This window comes from Hippoglossus stenolepis, chromosome 22 (assembly GCF_022539355.2).
Source record: "Hippoglossus stenolepis isolate QCI-W04-F060 chromosome 22, HSTE1.2, whole genome shotgun sequence".
Lineage (NCBI taxonomy): Eukaryota > Metazoa > Chordata > Actinopteri > Pleuronectiformes > Pleuronectidae > Hippoglossus > Hippoglossus stenolepis.
In genome coordinates, this window is record NC_061504.1 from 8,733,035 (window position 1) to 8,751,645 (window position 18,611).

The 18,611-nt window shown below is 42.7% G+C and overlaps 1 protein-coding gene across 6 annotated transcripts in view; it reads right to left on the reverse strand.

Moving 5' to 3' along the window:
* Window positions 1-18,611, reverse strand: part of dock4b (dedicator of cytokinesis 4b) — a 110,854-nt gene that overhangs the window by 11,079 nt on the left and 81,164 nt on the right. For 4 of the 6 annotated variants that reach the window (XM_035147981.2, XM_035147977.2, XM_035147982.2 and 1 more), the window contains exons 33-48: window positions 17,895-17,921; window positions 17,469-17,564; window positions 17,302-17,362; window positions 16,475-16,568; window positions 16,185-16,333; window positions 14,490-14,576; window positions 13,976-14,080; window positions 13,567-13,708; window positions 12,086-12,252; window positions 9,770-9,856; window positions 8,408-8,584; window positions 5,247-5,330; window positions 3,942-4,061; window positions 3,153-3,274; window positions 1,716-1,827; window positions 172-253 (exon numbers count right to left, since the gene is read on the reverse strand). In XM_035147981.2, coding sequence (XP_035003872.1) covers window positions 172-253; window positions 1,716-1,827; window positions 3,153-3,274; window positions 3,942-4,061; window positions 5,247-5,330; window positions 8,408-8,584; window positions 9,770-9,856; window positions 12,086-12,252; window positions 13,567-13,708; window positions 13,976-14,080; window positions 14,490-14,576; window positions 16,185-16,333; window positions 16,475-16,568; window positions 17,302-17,362; window positions 17,469-17,564; window positions 17,895-17,921 — 1,712 coding nt within the window. The remainder of the gene's footprint in view (window positions 1-171; window positions 254-1,715; window positions 1,828-3,152; window positions 3,275-3,941; window positions 4,062-5,246; window positions 5,331-8,407; window positions 8,585-9,769; window positions 9,857-12,085; window positions 12,253-13,566; window positions 13,709-13,975; window positions 14,081-14,489; window positions 14,577-16,184; window positions 16,334-16,474; window positions 16,569-17,301; window positions 17,363-17,468; window positions 17,565-17,894; window positions 17,922-18,611) is intronic. The other 2 variants (XM_035147983.2, XM_035147980.2) reach the window with 1 other exon arrangement.

Consider the following 18,611-nt stretch of genomic DNA (forward strand, 5'->3'; position numbering starts at 1 on the left):
TTGTCCTCATCTCCCTCGGCTACATGGATCCCCCCAGCTGTCTTCTAACCTCGCTGTCCTCGCCAGAGAAACCTCTGTCTGCCAGCTGCTCTGGATTGAGATATCGGTTAAAAGCTGTTTACTGTGTATCACGTTGCAAAATGAGTGGGTGGTGCAGAGCGCCGGTCTCACCTCTGGCACTGGACGGTGCTGAGCTGGTGACGTTGGGCGAGGCAGAATGGTTGGAGCTGAGGCTCGAGGTAGACGGACTGGGCTGTGGGGGGGGGCAGACGACAAAAGAGACAACTGCATTATTATCACCACCAGAATATCATGTACAGTTGTAAACATGATATACAATGTACCACATGAATCAGCTTAATTTAAACCACATGACATTACACAATATACTACATCATGGTGACATCAACAAGCTTGTAGGTTTGTTAAACGCAGCCATTTTGTAAATGAATTTAAACCAACTATGTTTCTTCTTCAGCTTGTGGAACTTGCTCAGGTGTTGTCATAAGACTGAAGATCACGAGATCATATTACTAAATTATTTTGTTCCACACTCTGTTCTTAAAAGCCAATAACGATAACAATTTTCAATACACAGCAGTTTCACTACAGTGCGGTGTCTCCAATGTGGTGGTGGGGGATTCAAACACACACTGTGATAATACACCTTTCACAAAATGGTACTTGATCTATAGAATTAAAGCTACGATGATCAAATATAACGTGGTAATCTCTTCAGTCAGATCCTCTCTCTCTCTCCTCTCATGCTCCTCGCTGTATAGTTCGAGTCCTGCCAGGTGCGAAGTACGAGCCTGCCAGGAGTTGTCAGCAGCTTTCTGAATTGGCCAAATCCAGTTTAGATTACTGCCCAACTCCAGCAGGCTCCCTGGACAGAGCGCACAAAGAATCCTGTCCTTATTTGATATAATCACGACAATTTGCCCGGCCAGACAAAGCTCCAAACAAACAGAGGGGAAGGCGGAGAGGGAAAGGGGGCCAGAGGAGAAGAGGAATGAGGCCAGAACAGACGGAGGGTGGATTAAAAAGTATTTTAAGTGAAATCTGCAGGGAGCATGAGGGCAAACGCTGGGATGTGGATTCAATCTACTACCTTAAGAGCCTTTGTTTGGGTGTGTGGTGAGGCATAAGAGATTGCACTGGGTGTCTGTAGAAGGCTTTTTTTTTTGAGTTTTTAAACTCTGTCCTCACAAGTGTTATGGCTCAGTTTAAATCCCCGTCCATACTAAAGCGCCTGAAAACGCACAGCATGCACATGCAGGTGTACACAGATATTTCAAATACTAATATAATAACCTACAGAATTTAACTACACAACAGCTGTTAGCAAAGACAACAGGGTCAGAAACACTTGTAATTGATTATCCATGTTGTGTTCTACACTGGCAGCTGAGGCTAGTGTCTGTTGTTTTGTCACGGAAGGGGGTCATGTGATAGGAGCCTAACGAATCAGTAAAGGCTCCATCGTGACTATAAAACGCCCAATCAACAAGCTGTTGTCTCTGTTTCTACTTCCTCGTTTCCAAACATCTCCATCCCTGGAGTTTTCAAACTAAAACGGGACCAGCAGCGTTTCCAAAATTCTAAAACTCAGAAGCATTGTGGACGAACGGTGTATTCATAACAGAGGTGAAGTGTTTTTAAACAGAACCGTGGTGGTGTGGATGTAGCCTGATAGAGGAAGAGAGAGATTATACCTGCATGTTGAAGACTTCATCCGAGCTCTCCGATTGTCCCGTGATGTTACTGACTTCATTGGAGGCTTGAGACGACAGAGAGGACGAGGAGTAGCGGTTCACCGCCGGGTAGCTGAGGGGACTGAGGGTGAGAGAAGGACAGAGAGAGATGATTGTGGCAGCTTTTCATAAATGGAAACAGATGCTGCGTTAGCTTTGAGAGGGTTCACTCACCGAAAAATTCAGCAGGACAAGCCGCACAACGTCAGATGAAAAAGAGGGAACAAGACAAACAGGGAGAAAATGTCAGATTAGAAGGAAATAGTCGATTCGGCAATCACAGCATTTCATCAAGTATTTGTCTGGCAAAAGGTCAAAGTGTAAAAGAAAGGTTAGGGAACAAACACAATGTGTTTTTTTAAAGGAAGGTGAAAGCAGAGGACTGTAAACTGGTTTGGGTTGGCAAACGAAAAGAAGCAAAATCAAAACTCAACAAGCAAAACACGAAATGTCACTTGGCGATTGGGGTGACGTGACTGTCTGTATTCTCTCTGTGTGGCCGTGCCCCCTGGGATCAGGCCGAGGAGGCAGAATGTCGCAGGTAGACAGAGTGGTAGGGTCAGTGAACACATCAAAACTCACACACACACACACACACACACACACACACACACACACACACACAGTCCCCCATCCGATGCCTAGATGGAGGCACACTCGTAAAGAACGAAGGAAGAAGAAGAGAGCAGAGGCACGGAGCGTGATGTTCGAGGTGGGGGAAACAGCTAAGGTGACGGCCGATGTCTGTGGTGAAGGGCAGCACATCAAGACAGCAAAGAAAGGTCAGACACCACGAAGGACAAATTCTAAATAAATCCTGATCCTAAAGTAAATGAGCCTTTTGGTGCTTTTTAAACTAACTGACATTCAATTTATTCCGTATTGAATATACTGTATTTATATTCCAAATTGAATATTTGTATACTGTATCTGAGTATACGCTGCATAATCTCTTCAAGCGGTTTGAAATAAAGCTGCCCTGCTCGCCTGTTACACTCATTCTGAAAGACTTGTCAAATATGGAATAACTTTCACTCAAAATCTCATTTCGCACTATTAGCTGGGCTTATAGCAACGGAAAAAAAGGTTGCCACGTGTTGGAAGCCTCCCAACTCGCTCTCCTTTCTTGGGTTCTGATGTATGAAGAGTTCTCATCTGCTCGAGATCATGGAGCTAAAGGATCAGTTAGTTAGTTCTCATTCTCAACCTCAAGGACCTTTGCCTGGATCTGGGGGATGGATGGGTAAGATTCCTTTTTTTCTTTAGTTATTTATTTCTTAATTATTGTTATTTGGAAATGTTGTATATTTAGTTTCTTTTTAGATACATTTAAAAAATGTATGAAAAAAAATACATACATACAACACAGAATATTAAAGAAGAGAGAAGAGGAGTCACCTCCGCCTGACAATCCCTCTGCCACCGTCTGGGCTGATGATGTTGGGCACAGAGTTCCTGCAGGTTCGCGGGCTTCCGTTGGTAAAGTGCACCGGACTTGCGCCAACGTAAGCAGGAAACTCCTGGGGTTTCAAAATAGAGACGAGGAAATACACATGATTAAATGCTCATTCACGCCAGCATGAGGTATACAGAGTGCTTCTGTAAAATATTCCAGTTAATGATTAGAGCAAAAAAGATGATACAAGTGGAAAGGTTTTAATCTTCCTTACACATGATTTATCATCAGAAACTAACTTTAAAGGAGACATAATCATCATTTTTCATGCCCCTGAATCTTCAGAAAACATCACTTTCCTCATACTGTCCATTGCTGCAGCTCCTCTCTTCAGCCTCTGTCTGAAACGCTTGGATTTAGCTGCTGTCTCTTTAAGGACCCCCCTCCTGATAAAGCCCAGTCTGCTCTGATTGGCTATCTGGTCCACTCTGTTATGATTGGTCAACCGCCTCCAGTGTGTGTAGCAGACGTCAGCCTCTGCTGCCACTCGACCGGGCTTTATCAGGAAGTGAACCACACTAGCCACTAGGGGTGCATTATGCAAATGTATGCTACATGGTGCGGAAGTATCGGCCTGACTACTGACGCTTCAGGAGCTTCAGGAGCAGCCAGTGTTTTCTGAGTTTGAGCTTTTTAAGAAATTTTACACTACACACTGAAGGAAAGACGAAACTAAGATAGCCTCACATGTCTCCTTTAAAAACTCTCAATGTCCCCATGTATTGTCCTACCTGTATGCCGAGACTGGACTTCATCAAGTGGAACTGGTCCACCAGCTTCTTGTGGAGAGGCCTCATGTCCTGAGGAACAACCTTTTCATGCACAGCCAGGCCGTACTCCAGGATATGAGCCTGTGAGAGGAGAGCTACAAGTCAAAGTCTCCTCCCACATCATCTGTGTATCTCTGCTCATTTGTTCCACACAAAACAATAATAATAACTTTATTTGTTTCGCACTTTTCAATAAAAGTAACAAATTGCTTTACGACAAACAATAAGAAATTCACAAACAATCAGAGCAAAGAAATAATAATAACAAAGACACAAATAATAAAAGTCATAGACATCATACGATAAAATATTTATGCTTGATTAAATAAAATATGAATATATTACATGTAAATTGCAATATTTTACAACAATTTAATCAAGTGACATATCGTAAAAATTTGGAGATTATATGGGTCAAATCAGATACATCAAGTTCATCTCATCATCCGTTAAATGTGCTAAAGCTGAACTGATAAATTGGCCAACATTAGCTTATCTTATATTAGTATCAACATATTTGTTGGCTGATAAGAAACCACAGTACAGAAACGTCAACATAAATATGAGGTTTTCAATATGATACTAGCTGCAAATCACACAGTATCCAAATAAATACATGTCTTTATCGTCTATTTTACTCTTAATGGGACCATAAGTTATAAATGATCATTCTGTATTGAAACTGGTGAATGAGACCATAACTCTATATAAAATCAAGTGAGGAGTAATTTTCTCATAGACTTCTGTAGAAACTGACTTCTTTTTGCAACCAGTGGATTTGCCCCCTGCTGTTCATTTGAGAGAATACAGATTTCTGGCACTTCTGCATTGGCTTCACTTTCTGGCCCCGGAGCCCACGTCCATCTTTATATAAAGGTTATACATACATATCACCAATGAAGCTACTTTACCTCATTAACATTTTATCCGATTTAAAAAGACCCTAACCCTAATATTAATTTCTAATCTAAATGGCATTAAAGCATTGTCACATTAAAAAACAACCCACGGCCGTTTGTTGTGGAGCTTTTGACAGCATCATAAAATCTTCATCTGCAGAACAAGCGAGTAAGTGACCTTGTGTTGAGTGTGTTGTGTCACAAGCTGTATCCAAGGTTATTTTTATATTTTCCTTTCCATGTCAAAGGACAAACTCGTTGTCAGATCATTTATATATCAACATCATATACATTGTTTATTTCTTTTCTTTGCATATGAAACACATTAGGAACATATACTCCGCCTTTTAATCTCATATATACCAACCTGTTCGAACATGAGCTCCCTGAGACGCCCGATCTTCTCTCCGTCCTCGGGGTGATTCATTATGTAGTCCTTCACGAAAAAGGCCTGCGTGGAAACAGAATGCAGAAGATCTGTTACTCACACGCACCAGGAGCTGAAGCACTGGCGCTTTCTGCATTGCAGTGATACCTGAATCCCAGCTGGGCTGACAAAGTGAATTAGTGTCCCTAAGTTTTTGTTCTTGTTTTTGTTGAATCCTCAAAAAAAACGTTAAAAAAGCAAACAGAGTAAACTAACAACAAGCTCTGATGGGGTGTAATATTCCTGTCTGGGTTTAAGTGTTGTGATATTAATATCAACTTCAGGGACCAGAACAAAGCTGCAAAGCTGCTAAAAATACACCAACTCGGTGCCAAACGGACGTTTGAGGATTTAAACGATTACACTTTGATTTTGGGGCCAATTTGGTCTCAGGTTTTGAAAGCATTTTTCATGTTCATTCATGTCTTTGCTTTCCTGTTACAGATCACGCCTCTTCAAAAACATCATGCTCCTTGATTACCGCGCTTTCTCTTCGCTTTCCCAGACAGAGCCTTCCAAAAAAAACACACAAAAGCAACTCCAAAGAGAAACGGATGAGATGAAAAATGCCCCCGGTCCGCTCTGAATCACGGTAACGCCAGGTCCCCGCTGTTTGCGACGCCATAAACACCTGTGATGTGTCTGCGGATTATGGCAAAGGCTTTTAAATCTTCATCAGAGTATGCAAAGGGGCGAGACAACGGGCCGATGAAATACCCCTGCTCGCTATCACGCTTTCAAATCTGCCACAGAGGGAAACACGAGGTAAAAGGGGGGAGATTGCAGAAAAAAAAAAAAGAAGATCAGCACAATTTCTCCCCTCAGGACACAGCTGTCTATCTCCAAAGAAACAGAGCTCGATGCCGATTAAAGAGAAAAAGATGCTGCTTCAAAAGGGAGCAGACACAAACAAGGAGATACTCATCAATGAACCAAGTCAATGGTTCAGTGAAACAAGGAACAATAGTATTCCAGTCACACAACAACCTTTATTAAAAAAGCAGAAATTAGTATGCACCCTTCATGATATGATGTTCCACTCATTCAACAGTATTACGAAGTTATTATGAAGTATGAATGCAGTGCAGGAGTCAACAGCACATCTTCTCTGGTACTGTCAGGTTGTTTATGCCTTTTGGAGGAAGGTTCGAGGAATGTGCAGTGCAATGGAATTATGTTTCAAACCTGACTTTTGTTCCGGGGTATTAGGAGATGTTTCAGAAACAGACAGTGACATGATTGTGTTGAGAAAAAGATTCATTTTCAAAGCCGAGGACGTAGATTCTTTGAATATTTATCAATTTAGAATTATTAACAAACGTTAATTTATTTAGGAAGGAAAGAAGCAAGGAAGCAAATGTCGGAGCGTTTTTTTGTGTTTAATGTTTTTGTCTTTGAGCTAAAGTCTTTGTCCTTATCAAAATTTTAAAAATAAATAAATATGTGAAAAAAGTACAAACGCAGTAGTGCCCACGTAGTGCTAAAGAGAAGTGCTGCGTTTCAGCAAGAAAAATTCCATCCGAGGACCTCCGGAAAAGCCAGCGAAAATAATCAATAATCTTCAATGACTGATGGAAATTTCTCGTCGGGCTGCGGGGAGTGAGACCTCACCATGGAGTGGCTCAGTTAATCATTAGAAAAGTCCAATTAGAGATGGAATGGTGAGGGGAGGGGGGGGGAGAATAAATCAGACAGCATTCCCCCTCGAGGGTCTCGACTCAAACTTAAGCAATAAATCTGAATATTAACAACGACAATTTCTCCTTCATTTGTTGCCGAGCGAACCTCCACAGCTGTCAATCGGCATTACGCTGAGAAATTAATAGATTTACAGAGGCGCGTTCCGCGAGGCACGGCTGCATGTGAGATTCTGCAATGAGAAAAATGAGCGCTGATGTGAGTGGCAACGTGTTTGCTGCAGAAATCGTTCCATCTGGGTCCAACTCTTGCTAAATAAAACCGAAATGTGTTACTTTCTATAGTGTGTAATATAAACATACAATTTAAGAATGGTTGGATGAAATGGTGGTCAATCTTTAGCCACTGAAACAGCATTTACGCACTTGCATGCATGGGAACGGCAGCGCCAACAGTGTATAAAAGTAAAGTCTGGTTCTGTAATTGTAATGGAAGCTGAAAACTATGTTTTATGCTTCCTTTTTGTAATGGCAGTAAGGGTGGAAAGCACTTCAGCAAAGCCATGCCTTTGTGGCTCTATCAAGTATCCTACAAACCCTAATGGGCTACTTCTTCACAAAGGCACGCTCTCCTACACAAACCTAATAAACACTCACACGTAAAACACACACACACACACACACACACACACACACACACACACACACACACACACACACACACACACACACACACACACACACACACACACACACACACACACACACACACACACACACACACACACACACACACACACACACACGAACATTCAACCCCATATACGCACTCCCGGTGGAAAAGAATGGTTGCTATGCGACAAAGAGCTCGTCGCCTGATCCACTCAGTCTGTTATGAGAAGATCCTTAGTTGTATTTTTCTTCAATTGTGCTCCTCCTGGTTTAGAAATTGCTCCGTACTGTTGCCCTGCAATTGTCTCCCATCAGGGAGCTTTTGGAGGAGCAGTAGATACAAGTGTGTGTCAATGAGACTGACCATATTTGGGTGTTACCCCTTCAGCGTGTGATACACCAGCAGCTTCAAACACTCCCTTCTCATTATTTCGGCCATTTTTAATCATTTATCTCGCTCCATTCCTTCCTCCCACCCCTCTGTCTGTCATTTCTCCCCACGTCTATCCTCCCATGCATCCTTTCCTGCATCACCAACCATCTCATTTCCCCGCTTCCACCCCTTCCTGCTCGATACTCATCTATCCATCCGGTCAAACTTTAACCCGGCTATTCACGCATCCATCCATCCATCCATCTATTCCCTCCCTCCACCTGCTGCAAAACGCTTTCTGTCCATACATCCCACTGCTAAAACCCACCTTCATGCATCATTAGGCAATCCATAAGTCATGGCGTCTCACGCCTCGCTAAAAAACCCTCCAACCTTTTCCTCCACATATCCATCCATACCTCTTGGTAGCGGGCCAGCCCCCCGTTGACAGCGGCGTCGATGACCCCGTTGAGGCACATGGTGAGAGGGTTGATGTTCTGCATCTGCCGGCTGTGACACTGGGTGATCAATGTGCGCAACTGCAGATTCTTGTTCTCGATCACCTCGATGGCGTTCTCCAGCGGGCTTACCTCCACCTGCGAAGGGAGTGAATATAGAGGAGGGAAAAAAGTACATCAAGAGAAGGTCTTTCTATAATCTGAAGGTGAGAAGAAAATAACCCTAAGGAAGCCCTCAGTTTGGGCTTGGAGGCTACGAATGTATAAAAGAAATCCACCTTTAATAAGTTGTGTGGTACAATTTGAGTGCTGATCGGCCTAAATGTTCTATTGCGTTGACCAGCAGGTTGCTAACTCCGTGTTTGGTGCTGGTTCAGTAGCATTCAGTGTCAAATTTGTTTAAGTGCCGCTTGCTTCATCAGAAAACAAAGCCAATGCTGTCAGACTGAATCAAAACACCAACATTTTAGGCTGTGACACAAAAACAATGAGCAGAGAGGGAAATGCGTGGTTGGGCGATGTGTGGTTTTATCTCTACCAGTGACACATTGCACATCCATCTGAGCCACTGTTAATACAAAAACAATGACTGCAGCAGCTTTAAATATAAGACATACTCTGTATTGCTGCAAACGCACACATGATTAGTATATGGTTACTTTAGCACACACTCACGCACAAAAACAATATCTTCCCCTTTCTTTTTCTTCCTCTGTCTCCCACAAAGCTTAATCCTCTTGCTAATAGAGCTTTTGCCAGTTCTGTATTTTATATGCCATTGCACTGCATAACCATCACAGAATAACACTGTTCTCACAAACCACAATTACACACAGCACGCTGCAGCAGCTCGGCACGAAGGAATATGCGCTTAGACAAACAGAGACAGACACTCAAGTTGTGTTTTGCATACGGTGGACAAAACAGCATTTCAAATCCTCCCACTCCTCAGAGATCTGAATGACGAGATCCGAGACGAAAGGCTTCTGAGGGGGATTTACGTGCAAGACGGTGCGGAAATGGACTTAAATGTGAAAGTGATTCCTGGCTAAAAACAGGGTATTGAAAAAAAAATCAAAGATTCCCAATAAAAATCCATAGGAAAATATTGGTTGGAAAAGTAATGACATTTAGCATCCAAGCAATCCAATGTAGGAAATCAAATGTGTCTAATAGCCCTGAACTCATGACCTGGGCTCTTATTGTTGTTCGATGTAATGACCTGGATCGATACTTCGCCGGCCGTGCTCTAAATCGTAAGTAAAATTGTATTAGGGCGTCCCCTGTGTGGCTGTGTGTGGCCGTTATGTCTTTGTCACTCACCAGCTCCCTCTTCTCCACCTCGAACCAGCGGGAGATGCCCGGGAGGCTCTGGACCAGCGTCAGGGTCGTTCTCTCCACCCACAGGCTCTGCAGGAACACACGAAACACTCAAGAGTTAATAATAAAATCCATAGATACTTATGCCTGATGCGCAATGTGAGGGAAAACATGTCGAGTGCACCCACTGCCAAACACCCACTTTTTGGTGTAGGTCAGATGCCGCAGCTTATATCTCATATCATCATTCATGTTCCACCACTTAGCCTGTCAGCCATCACGCTTGTCAAAACGCCAACATCCCACAAGGTCATTCTGACAGCACGCAATCTATGGAAACTACAGCATTCACAGCAGGCGATTGACATGAGAGAGTCGCACTTACAATAACGTCTATTCTGTTTGTTGTATGCGGAAGTGCGCTCAGTAAAGTTCCATCACGCCCGAGTCTCCGTCCAGTACTTCTACATCGCTTAGTTTTGTTTATGTTTGAATTCACAATATTAAAGACGACTTTTACTTAAGATTTAGTTGTTGATTATTTATTTCCAACTAAGCGAAGATGTTCAGTTTATCATCACGAGAAAAAGAGATGCAGTAAATCATCACAATAACGGGAGCGAAGCTAAAACGAGTAAATGTGAATTTCTACTTGAAAAAGGACTGTTTTAAATTCTCACCATTAACTAATCAACCCATAATTGTAAGTGTTAGTTTCTGTCTTGCTTCTTGATCTCTATCAAAACTAAATGTAATTTTGCTTATTTTTCTCAAATCAACATTACATAATTTAGTTTAATTAGAAAAAAAAGACTTCAAGATCCTCAGAACTGCAGTCAAAGCGTCTCTATCGCCTCCTGGTGGCTGGTTGCTGTCTAGGTCATAAATCCTTCTCCATGTTCGCAGATGGGACATGGACCAAACTAAAAAGTCAAAGTACACTTTAAATACATTTTTCTCAATAGATGGTTTTAATTGGTTGATGCTATAAAAACAGGATCAAACTTCATGATTGGCAGCTAAGACTGACTCCTGATTGGTCGAGGGTGTGTATCCCGGGGACCTTGCTTCGTCTTCTCAGACTAAAATGGCGGTGTTCCTAACTGAAATTTTGGCTTCATTTCTGGATAGCGGGAGGAAGTGGAGATGCGTCATTCATCTTTACTCACAGTCTACCTTCTCCATGAGTCGAACATGGTCTGAAAGGTGAAACTGTATCACTGTGATCACAGCGGTTTTCTGCTGAGCCCTCTCCCCAAAGCCAAGTGAGGATCAAGGTGCTGACACGGTGCCGCTTAATTTAAGTTTAGGATGCAGTGTCTTGCTCAAGGACACTCCAGCAGGGCAGATAAGTGCTGACACGCCGTATCGATCCAGCGTCCTGAGGTTGAAGGGGAGGCTTTCAAGTCACTACACGACCCCGTTGCCCTTTATTGATTTTGGGCGTTTTAAGGCTAAGGGGCGGACCTGAACACCACTTGTGTTACAGTGTAGAGAGCAGAGAAGTTAAAAGATGAAAAAAAAAACTCAAGTCTTGACCTTTCTCCTGAAGACAGAAGCTTCTTTGAAAACAGCTTTTTTTTCTTTGTTTCTTTATCGTGACAGATCCATATGCAGGAGGCCGCGCGCTCTTGTTCCCACGCAAGGGTTCACCATATTTATTATTCCAACCCGAGGCCAGCAGTATCGAGTCCTGATGGAAATGTGATATCATGATTACATTTATCCAAATAGCCTTGATGGAGCCGCGATAACACGTCTGCATGGTGCGTGTGTGTTATCATTGAATATTTATGAGCCTAATATCAGGGTCTCTGAGGTGTGTGTGTGTGTGTTTGTGCGAAGCTTCATGCAGCACAGACTGGTACCAGTTTTTTTGAGGATAATTAGTAATGCAGCAGTCAAGATGAATAAAACATTTGCGACACGCAGACTAATACCTGGGTGCAGGTTCAAACTGTCACTACCTACACAGGCTCACGATCGATGAGCGCGGTAAGAAAGGAAGTAAATGAAGGTGTTTCGGTTTGCAGGGAGAAAACAAATACAATCATAAATGTATAATTGAAATTTTCTGAAAATATTTCATAGCGCGACATCTTGCAGCGACTCCACGAGCAGACGGAGGCCATGAGTTCATTTTGAATGCCTTATTTTCATTTCGCAATAAAATCTGTGATTTGTATGGAGTGAAAAAGGGGAGGAAATTGTACAGAAGATGAGAAATGTGTGTATGACACTACCCTCTTCGCATTTACCCATGCTTCATGTGGCTGTCTATATTCTTCTGTATTTCTGGTGAGTTTCCCCCCCCCGTACCTTGAACTCGTTCTCCTTGTCTTTGGTGCCCTTGTGAAAGGGCCGGTCGTATCTGAACCTCCAGATGTGATTGAACTTGTAGAAGCTTTTGATGTTGTCGGGCACCCCGTCTCTCTGCAGCACGTCCTGACTCTCCGGGATCGGAGTGACGGCGTAGATCTGCAGGTCTGGGAGGCGCCGGAAGTTAAGGAAAGAAGCGAGAGAGCGACAGGGGAAAGCACTCGAGACCAAAACGGACAGCGCTTCTTCACTGACCTGAAAGAAACATCGGGAAGTCGCGAGATGCAATTACACACAGATGACAAGAATACACACACACACACCAGACAGGCAGGGGTTTGCAGGGTGGTTTAAGTGCGTCATCGGTGCAGCATGAGAAATTTTAAAGGATCGCACCAGAGGCTTAAAATTATTGGACATGAGTCACAACCAAGAAAACAAAAATGCGTAAATAGTTCCAAAACACACCAATGTTAAGACAAGCAAGTCTAACACTGCCTGTGTCTCATAATCCTCGGCCACATGTTTTTACGGAAAACATTTGACGGAGGAGATGCATCAAAGACACACTTGGGGTCCATATTGATGTTCAAGCAGGAAACATAGACACAGGATCCATATTTCACTGTACTGACTATAACGACTCTTATTACTGTCACTTAAGATAAGAAGTTGTACCCCCACAGTTGCTATCGTCGATAAAGCTTTTACCGTCCGTACAGACAGTCAGACGTTGACGTTTTTGCGTAACTGCACTTCCCATGAAATGCAGTTCTCTCACTCACCAGAGAACATCCCTTCCTCTCTTTAGTCTGTGTCCTTGTCACTAGGAATCTGTTGCATGTGAGAGCGACCTTTCTGCGTGTGCACCCCCGCCACTGCCATAGACTGAATTCGTTCTGTGAGAGACTTTTGGCCATATTGATCGTAAAAATGCGATATCTTGCCCCACAGACCTCTTGTGAAACCACATATAAATTAACTAGATGTGGATTTTTATTGGGAACTGCACCAAATTGCACACCCTAATGAATATCAAGTCAATATTTAGCTTGTGTGATGGAATCCAGGTCAAAGAAGTCCTCCTTGTACTCACTGCGGCTTGTAAAGCTTACAGCGATAAGTGCATCGTAATAAATGAGGCAACTCACATCAACATTTTTATCAATGTCGAGTTTCTCTCATCTGGATTATCGCGAGCGAGAGGACGCTGCTCAAAGATGGCAAATCAGCACAGGGAGTTTGTGTGGATTCCTGGAAATGGGCCGTTTGATAATGACAAGAAAGCGATTGTGAGAGGACGAGTGAAGCACGGAGGGTGATAAAGTGCCTCATTACAGGATATAGTGTGTGTAAGGATCTGTGTGTGAGTGTGTGTATGATGTGCTGCCTTTAATGTGTCTGCGTCTGCTCAGCCTGGATGTATGTGTCCACAAACGCACGTTCATTTTGGTTGTGTCTCTCTATAAAACCAAGGATACACTGTGCGTCCGCCTGGTAGATGGTCTGGTCCGGCTGGTTGACGTGCTGCATGGCGATGGCGTGGGGGAACTCGTTGAGCATCCGCTGCTGGAAAGCCTCCAGCCTCTCGTAGTCATGGCCGCGGCACACAAACTCCTTATTCTGCAGAGGGGAGGAGGGGGAGTGGAGGACAGCGTGGGGTTAGCTTGACATCTGGTGGCCGCGCACCGCAACTGCAGCCTCATCTGCAAACTCCGCCAAGGACAGAGGCTGTTACATCATTAAATGGCATTGAAAAAGAGTTGCTGAATGTCACCTCACTGGAGGAGTCTTACATAAGGGAAGTTAATTCTTCCTGCATGTCTTGTAGGGAGAGGGTGAAAATATGACTGCTCAACTGTCGCACAGGGAATATGGAGATTTCTTTACCCGTAAGAAGAAAGGGAACTTTTTTCCATAGAAGCCGACTCTGAAGAACTCAGGTTCAAGTCTTTGCTGGTCCATGATCTTGTCGTACAGGGAGGCTTCCATCATCTAGCAAGAAAAATCGAATTTTATCAACAAAAAAAGCTTTGATCAGGGGCAGATCCAGGGGGGCACAGGCCCCTGCTTGAATATGATTGGCCCCTGAAGTGCCCCTGTCCTTAAAAAAATAGTCACTTACTAACAGTACTAAGAATAAATATGTCAATTTGTCAATCATTTTATTTTTCTAAGCTTTTTTGAAGTAAACAATCTGTTAGAACAAGGAAAATCTTTCAAAATATATTCAATGATGTGTGGCTTTGCTCAAAGCAACAAAAGGAAAGACTTGGGAGTCTTGGGCCATTTTTTTTTATGCTTTTGAATTTATATATCACATTGCCAAGTGGTTAGAGAAAGACTGCATCAACAATCTTCTCCAGGGAGTGTGTCTGCAGCGTGTTTGTTGTGGAAAACTCACCCTCATCTTGCTCAAGTTCCTGTAGTCGTAGTCAGACTCGTACTGGTCGGCCAGCTCTCTGCACAGGATGATGCCATTCTCCCAACACTAAAGACAAACAAACACACAATTTCAGTGAATACAAACAAAAAGAAAAGAAAAATAAACCAGAGTCCCTCCTGCTGTGCTGCTGTACCACCTCACCCCCACTGGATGGCACTGGTGAGTCAACAATGTAAGGAGTCAGATCTAGCCTCCTCATGCAGGTACACGCAGCGCTCAGCCATCTTGCTAATTAAATGAAATGCTTTCCTTCCCTGCTGCCTGCTAATCCCTGTTCGGCAGCATGGGCAGATGGTAGAGCTCATGAACGTGAAGGAAAATTGGACGATGAGTAACGAGAGGAGTGTTTTTAATGATTCCGTAGAGATGTTATTTCAGCGGGGATGCTGATTTTTCTTTCCTTTTTCAGAGTGTGTGTGTGTGTGTGTGTGTGTGTGTGTGTATTGGGAGGTGTTTCATAATGTCACTTTTCCCTGAGAGTGTGGAACATTGACACAGCTACTGAAAACATCAGATAAGCTCTGTTTAAGTCCACTCTTTCATTGCACCACCCAAGCATGTCACGCTTCACCTGTCAGGTTCGCCTTCACCCTCATCATCATCTCCAGCTATATTTCTTCCAGGGGTGGCACAGGTAGGATATTGTGTGGATGATACGGATGCCGCTTTAATTAGCCGGGCTGCCGGCGACTCATCTGATCAAACCGAGAGGAGGTCTTGACGCCTCGAGCCGCTGTCACGGTTCACGAGAGGTGGAAATTAAATGTCTGACCGCATGTTTTTTTTCACTGCTCTGCGATTTTAATCTCATGTGTGTGATTCACGTCTCCAATAAACAAGTGGGGCAACTTGTCATCTGTCGCCTTCTGTTCTGCTGCAGCTGCATTTAACTAAATAAACGTGCTGTGTTCATTTTTCAATGCAGAGAATTAGAGGTACATGTATATTGTAAGAGTTTAGCATATGATTGAGTGGTTGACGTCTTACAGAGCAACTAGAAAGGCCCTCATTAGAGTACCAAGGCAGACCACCTTTAAATTCACTTGATCCAGATATTTATTTGGATCTGCATCAAATTTCACTCATCCGACCCACAACATGTCTGACTTTTTTCGTCAAGATCCGTGACTTATTTATGAGAAATCAATGAAAATGTTGAAATGTTGAAAAACGCCTTTCCCAGTGTTAAAGAAATAAAATAATAAAAACCTGTATTCTCCCACTGATCTAAATCTGCCCCAAAAGTTACTGGGCTGTTCCCTGACCCACACCACATCCTTCACCAAGTTTCATGGTAACTCATCCTGTAGTTTTTTTTTTGCGTAATCCTGCTGACTAACAAAGATTGTTGCTTCAAAGTGATGCGGTATATTCCCTGGCATCGAGCTGTGTTACAAAACCGCTTGTCAAGTGCTGCTTCTTTTGTGTTGCTAAAATTATTGAACCGAAAATGGGTCTCCATGCAGCAGCAGCCTGTTTAGAAGACAAGTCAGCAAATGCAAATGTGGGGCATTGAAGAGAAGTGGAATAAAAAGAGTGTGTGTGTGTGTGTGTGTGTGTGTGTGTGTGTGTGTGTGTGTGTGTGTGTGTGTGTGTGTGTGTGTGTGTGTGTGTGTGTGTGTGTGTGTGTGTGTGTGTGTTGCTGCAGCTCACCTTCCCCCTGTCGAAGTTCTGGACGATGGTGAGATGCAGATACTCTTTCCTCTGCCACTCGCTCTGCATGGGGTAGTTGAGGAACTCTCTGAGCGGCCGGTCGGACCACTCCAGCAACTCGTCGTACAGCAACAGAGTGTATGACGCCTCTGTGACACACAAAATCAAACAGTCAGGAGAGAATGGAGTCTAAAGGTAAAACATTAAGGATTTAGTGTCTCAGGAACCTCTTTAACTCATAGACACAGATCAGAACACATGTGCTGTGTGTTCGGGGGCTTTTTCTGTACCTGTGTAGTTTTGTGCTTTCAAGTGCAGGTCGTACAGTTTGTGAATGTAGCGGATGTACATCTCCTCTTTGTTCAGCTCTGTTTTGTAGAAGTTCTGACAGCAGCAGTGGGCGGATGGACGATGATTGAGCATAGAAAAGAAGAAAAAATACAAATTATAGAGTTTATACATGCAAATGAGGACAATTTTCAAAAGTGTGGCAGATTGTTCTGTGGTCGAGGCGAAACAATATTTCAGCTGATGAGCAGTGACTTCTGATCCATCTGCCCACACACACACGCACACACACACTTACACTTACACACACACACACACACTGCTGTGGTTATATAAGAAAAGCCTCGTAGGTAAAAACACTGACTGACTTTTTTGTTATGCCTGTGAAGAAGGATTTGAAAGAAAGAATGTATATTCTAATCACAGATATTAATCATGGCCGCTACAAAATACACAACTGCAAAAAAAAATTGTTTGAGCCAGAACTAGAAATACTAGAAAGTTTGAATTTGCAAAAATCCTAATCAATTAATTTTGTTACTCCAATAATACATCCTCGTATAATGCACAAATGAAGGACGCTTTAATAATGTTACATCAAACAATAGGAGCCTTTTCAGAAAATCTGGCATCCTGTCATTTGCCTGATTGAAAAATCTAAGTAAACAGCTACTAGTCAGTTTCTTTTTGTTTCTTTCTCTCCTTGTTTCTTTATTTGCTACTGTTTTCTCTTGTGTATTTGTTGTTGTGTGTGCATTTGTTTTGCTGTTTAAAGCAAAAACAGAGCTGAGAAAACAGGCAGAACACACAGAGCGTGACTGCTACTCACCAGTAAACTGACAGTACATCCAATCTTTTTACCATCGACCTCTCCCAGCTTCATACAATCCCTACAAAAGAAACAGACGCCATTAGACATGTACAAAGATATGATTGAGAAGGATAAAGTGTGTGTGTGTGTATTGTGTGTTCTTCGGTGCATGTGTGCGCTCCCACCTATAATCCAGCAATCTCTCCATTAAGCGAGTGACGGTGGCGATCAGAGAGATTCCGCTCTCCCTCCACGTCTCTCTCTCAATCTTCTTCAGCAGGCTGGAGGACAAATGAAGACAGACAGAGCGAGACAGAGGGATGTGAGGACCCAAAGAGACGAGATGTAGACGAGAGCAGATGAGGAAGGACGGGCGATTGTGGGAGGAAAAGAAAGGAGAAATTACTAAGAAAAGAAAAGGAGGTGAAGCAAAGAAAGGAAATCCCAGTCACACCAGTGTCACCTATGCTTGCTGGCCTGCCTGTGGGATTCAACAAAGTAAAATCCCCCCCCATAAAATTTGAAAGTGTTTAAATGTTGCAGTTGATTTTTCCCCCCTGTTGCCCCCTCACACAGACGACACTGAGAGAACAAAGAGGAGAGCGTCTTACCTAGGGTACGGACCAAACAGAGGAATTCTACTCCAGGCGGGAAGCATAGGCGGAATAAATTAATATTAATACTATTAATGTCAGCACACACAGTCACACAGGTTACTTCAGGGGTTAGTGGAGTTAGTGGGAGGAAAATAAATGAAGAAACTCATAAATTAATTAAGCAAGGAAACACAAAAATCAAATTTGTAATCTGCATTGAGGCTGAATTATAAATCAGCAGCTGTAATGGCTTCTTATGCATAATTCAAATATACAGCACAGTATATATTATATATAGATATATGGCTTTCATAATATGTACTTATATAACACTATTCTCAGTATTAATTCACATATAAAAATGGTGGCCAAGACAATGATTGACTATGAAAGACAAAGGGACAATTACAATAGATGCGTATTTTGTTAAATACTTGGATTCACATGTTTGTGATGCTTAGAGAGACAAACAGTACGTGTGTGTGAATCAGAAATATGACTTCATTTCATGAAATACTATTTTTAGGTGTTAAAGATAAAGAATTTGTAGTGAATAGAGACATAAATATATGAAGAGGCACAGAACCACAAAAAAAAGCAGGGATATATATATATATATATATATATATATATATATATATATATATTTATATATATATATATATTATCACACACATACATACACATGCTAAAACACACACAAAGCATGCAAGAGCACAAACCTGGAAACAC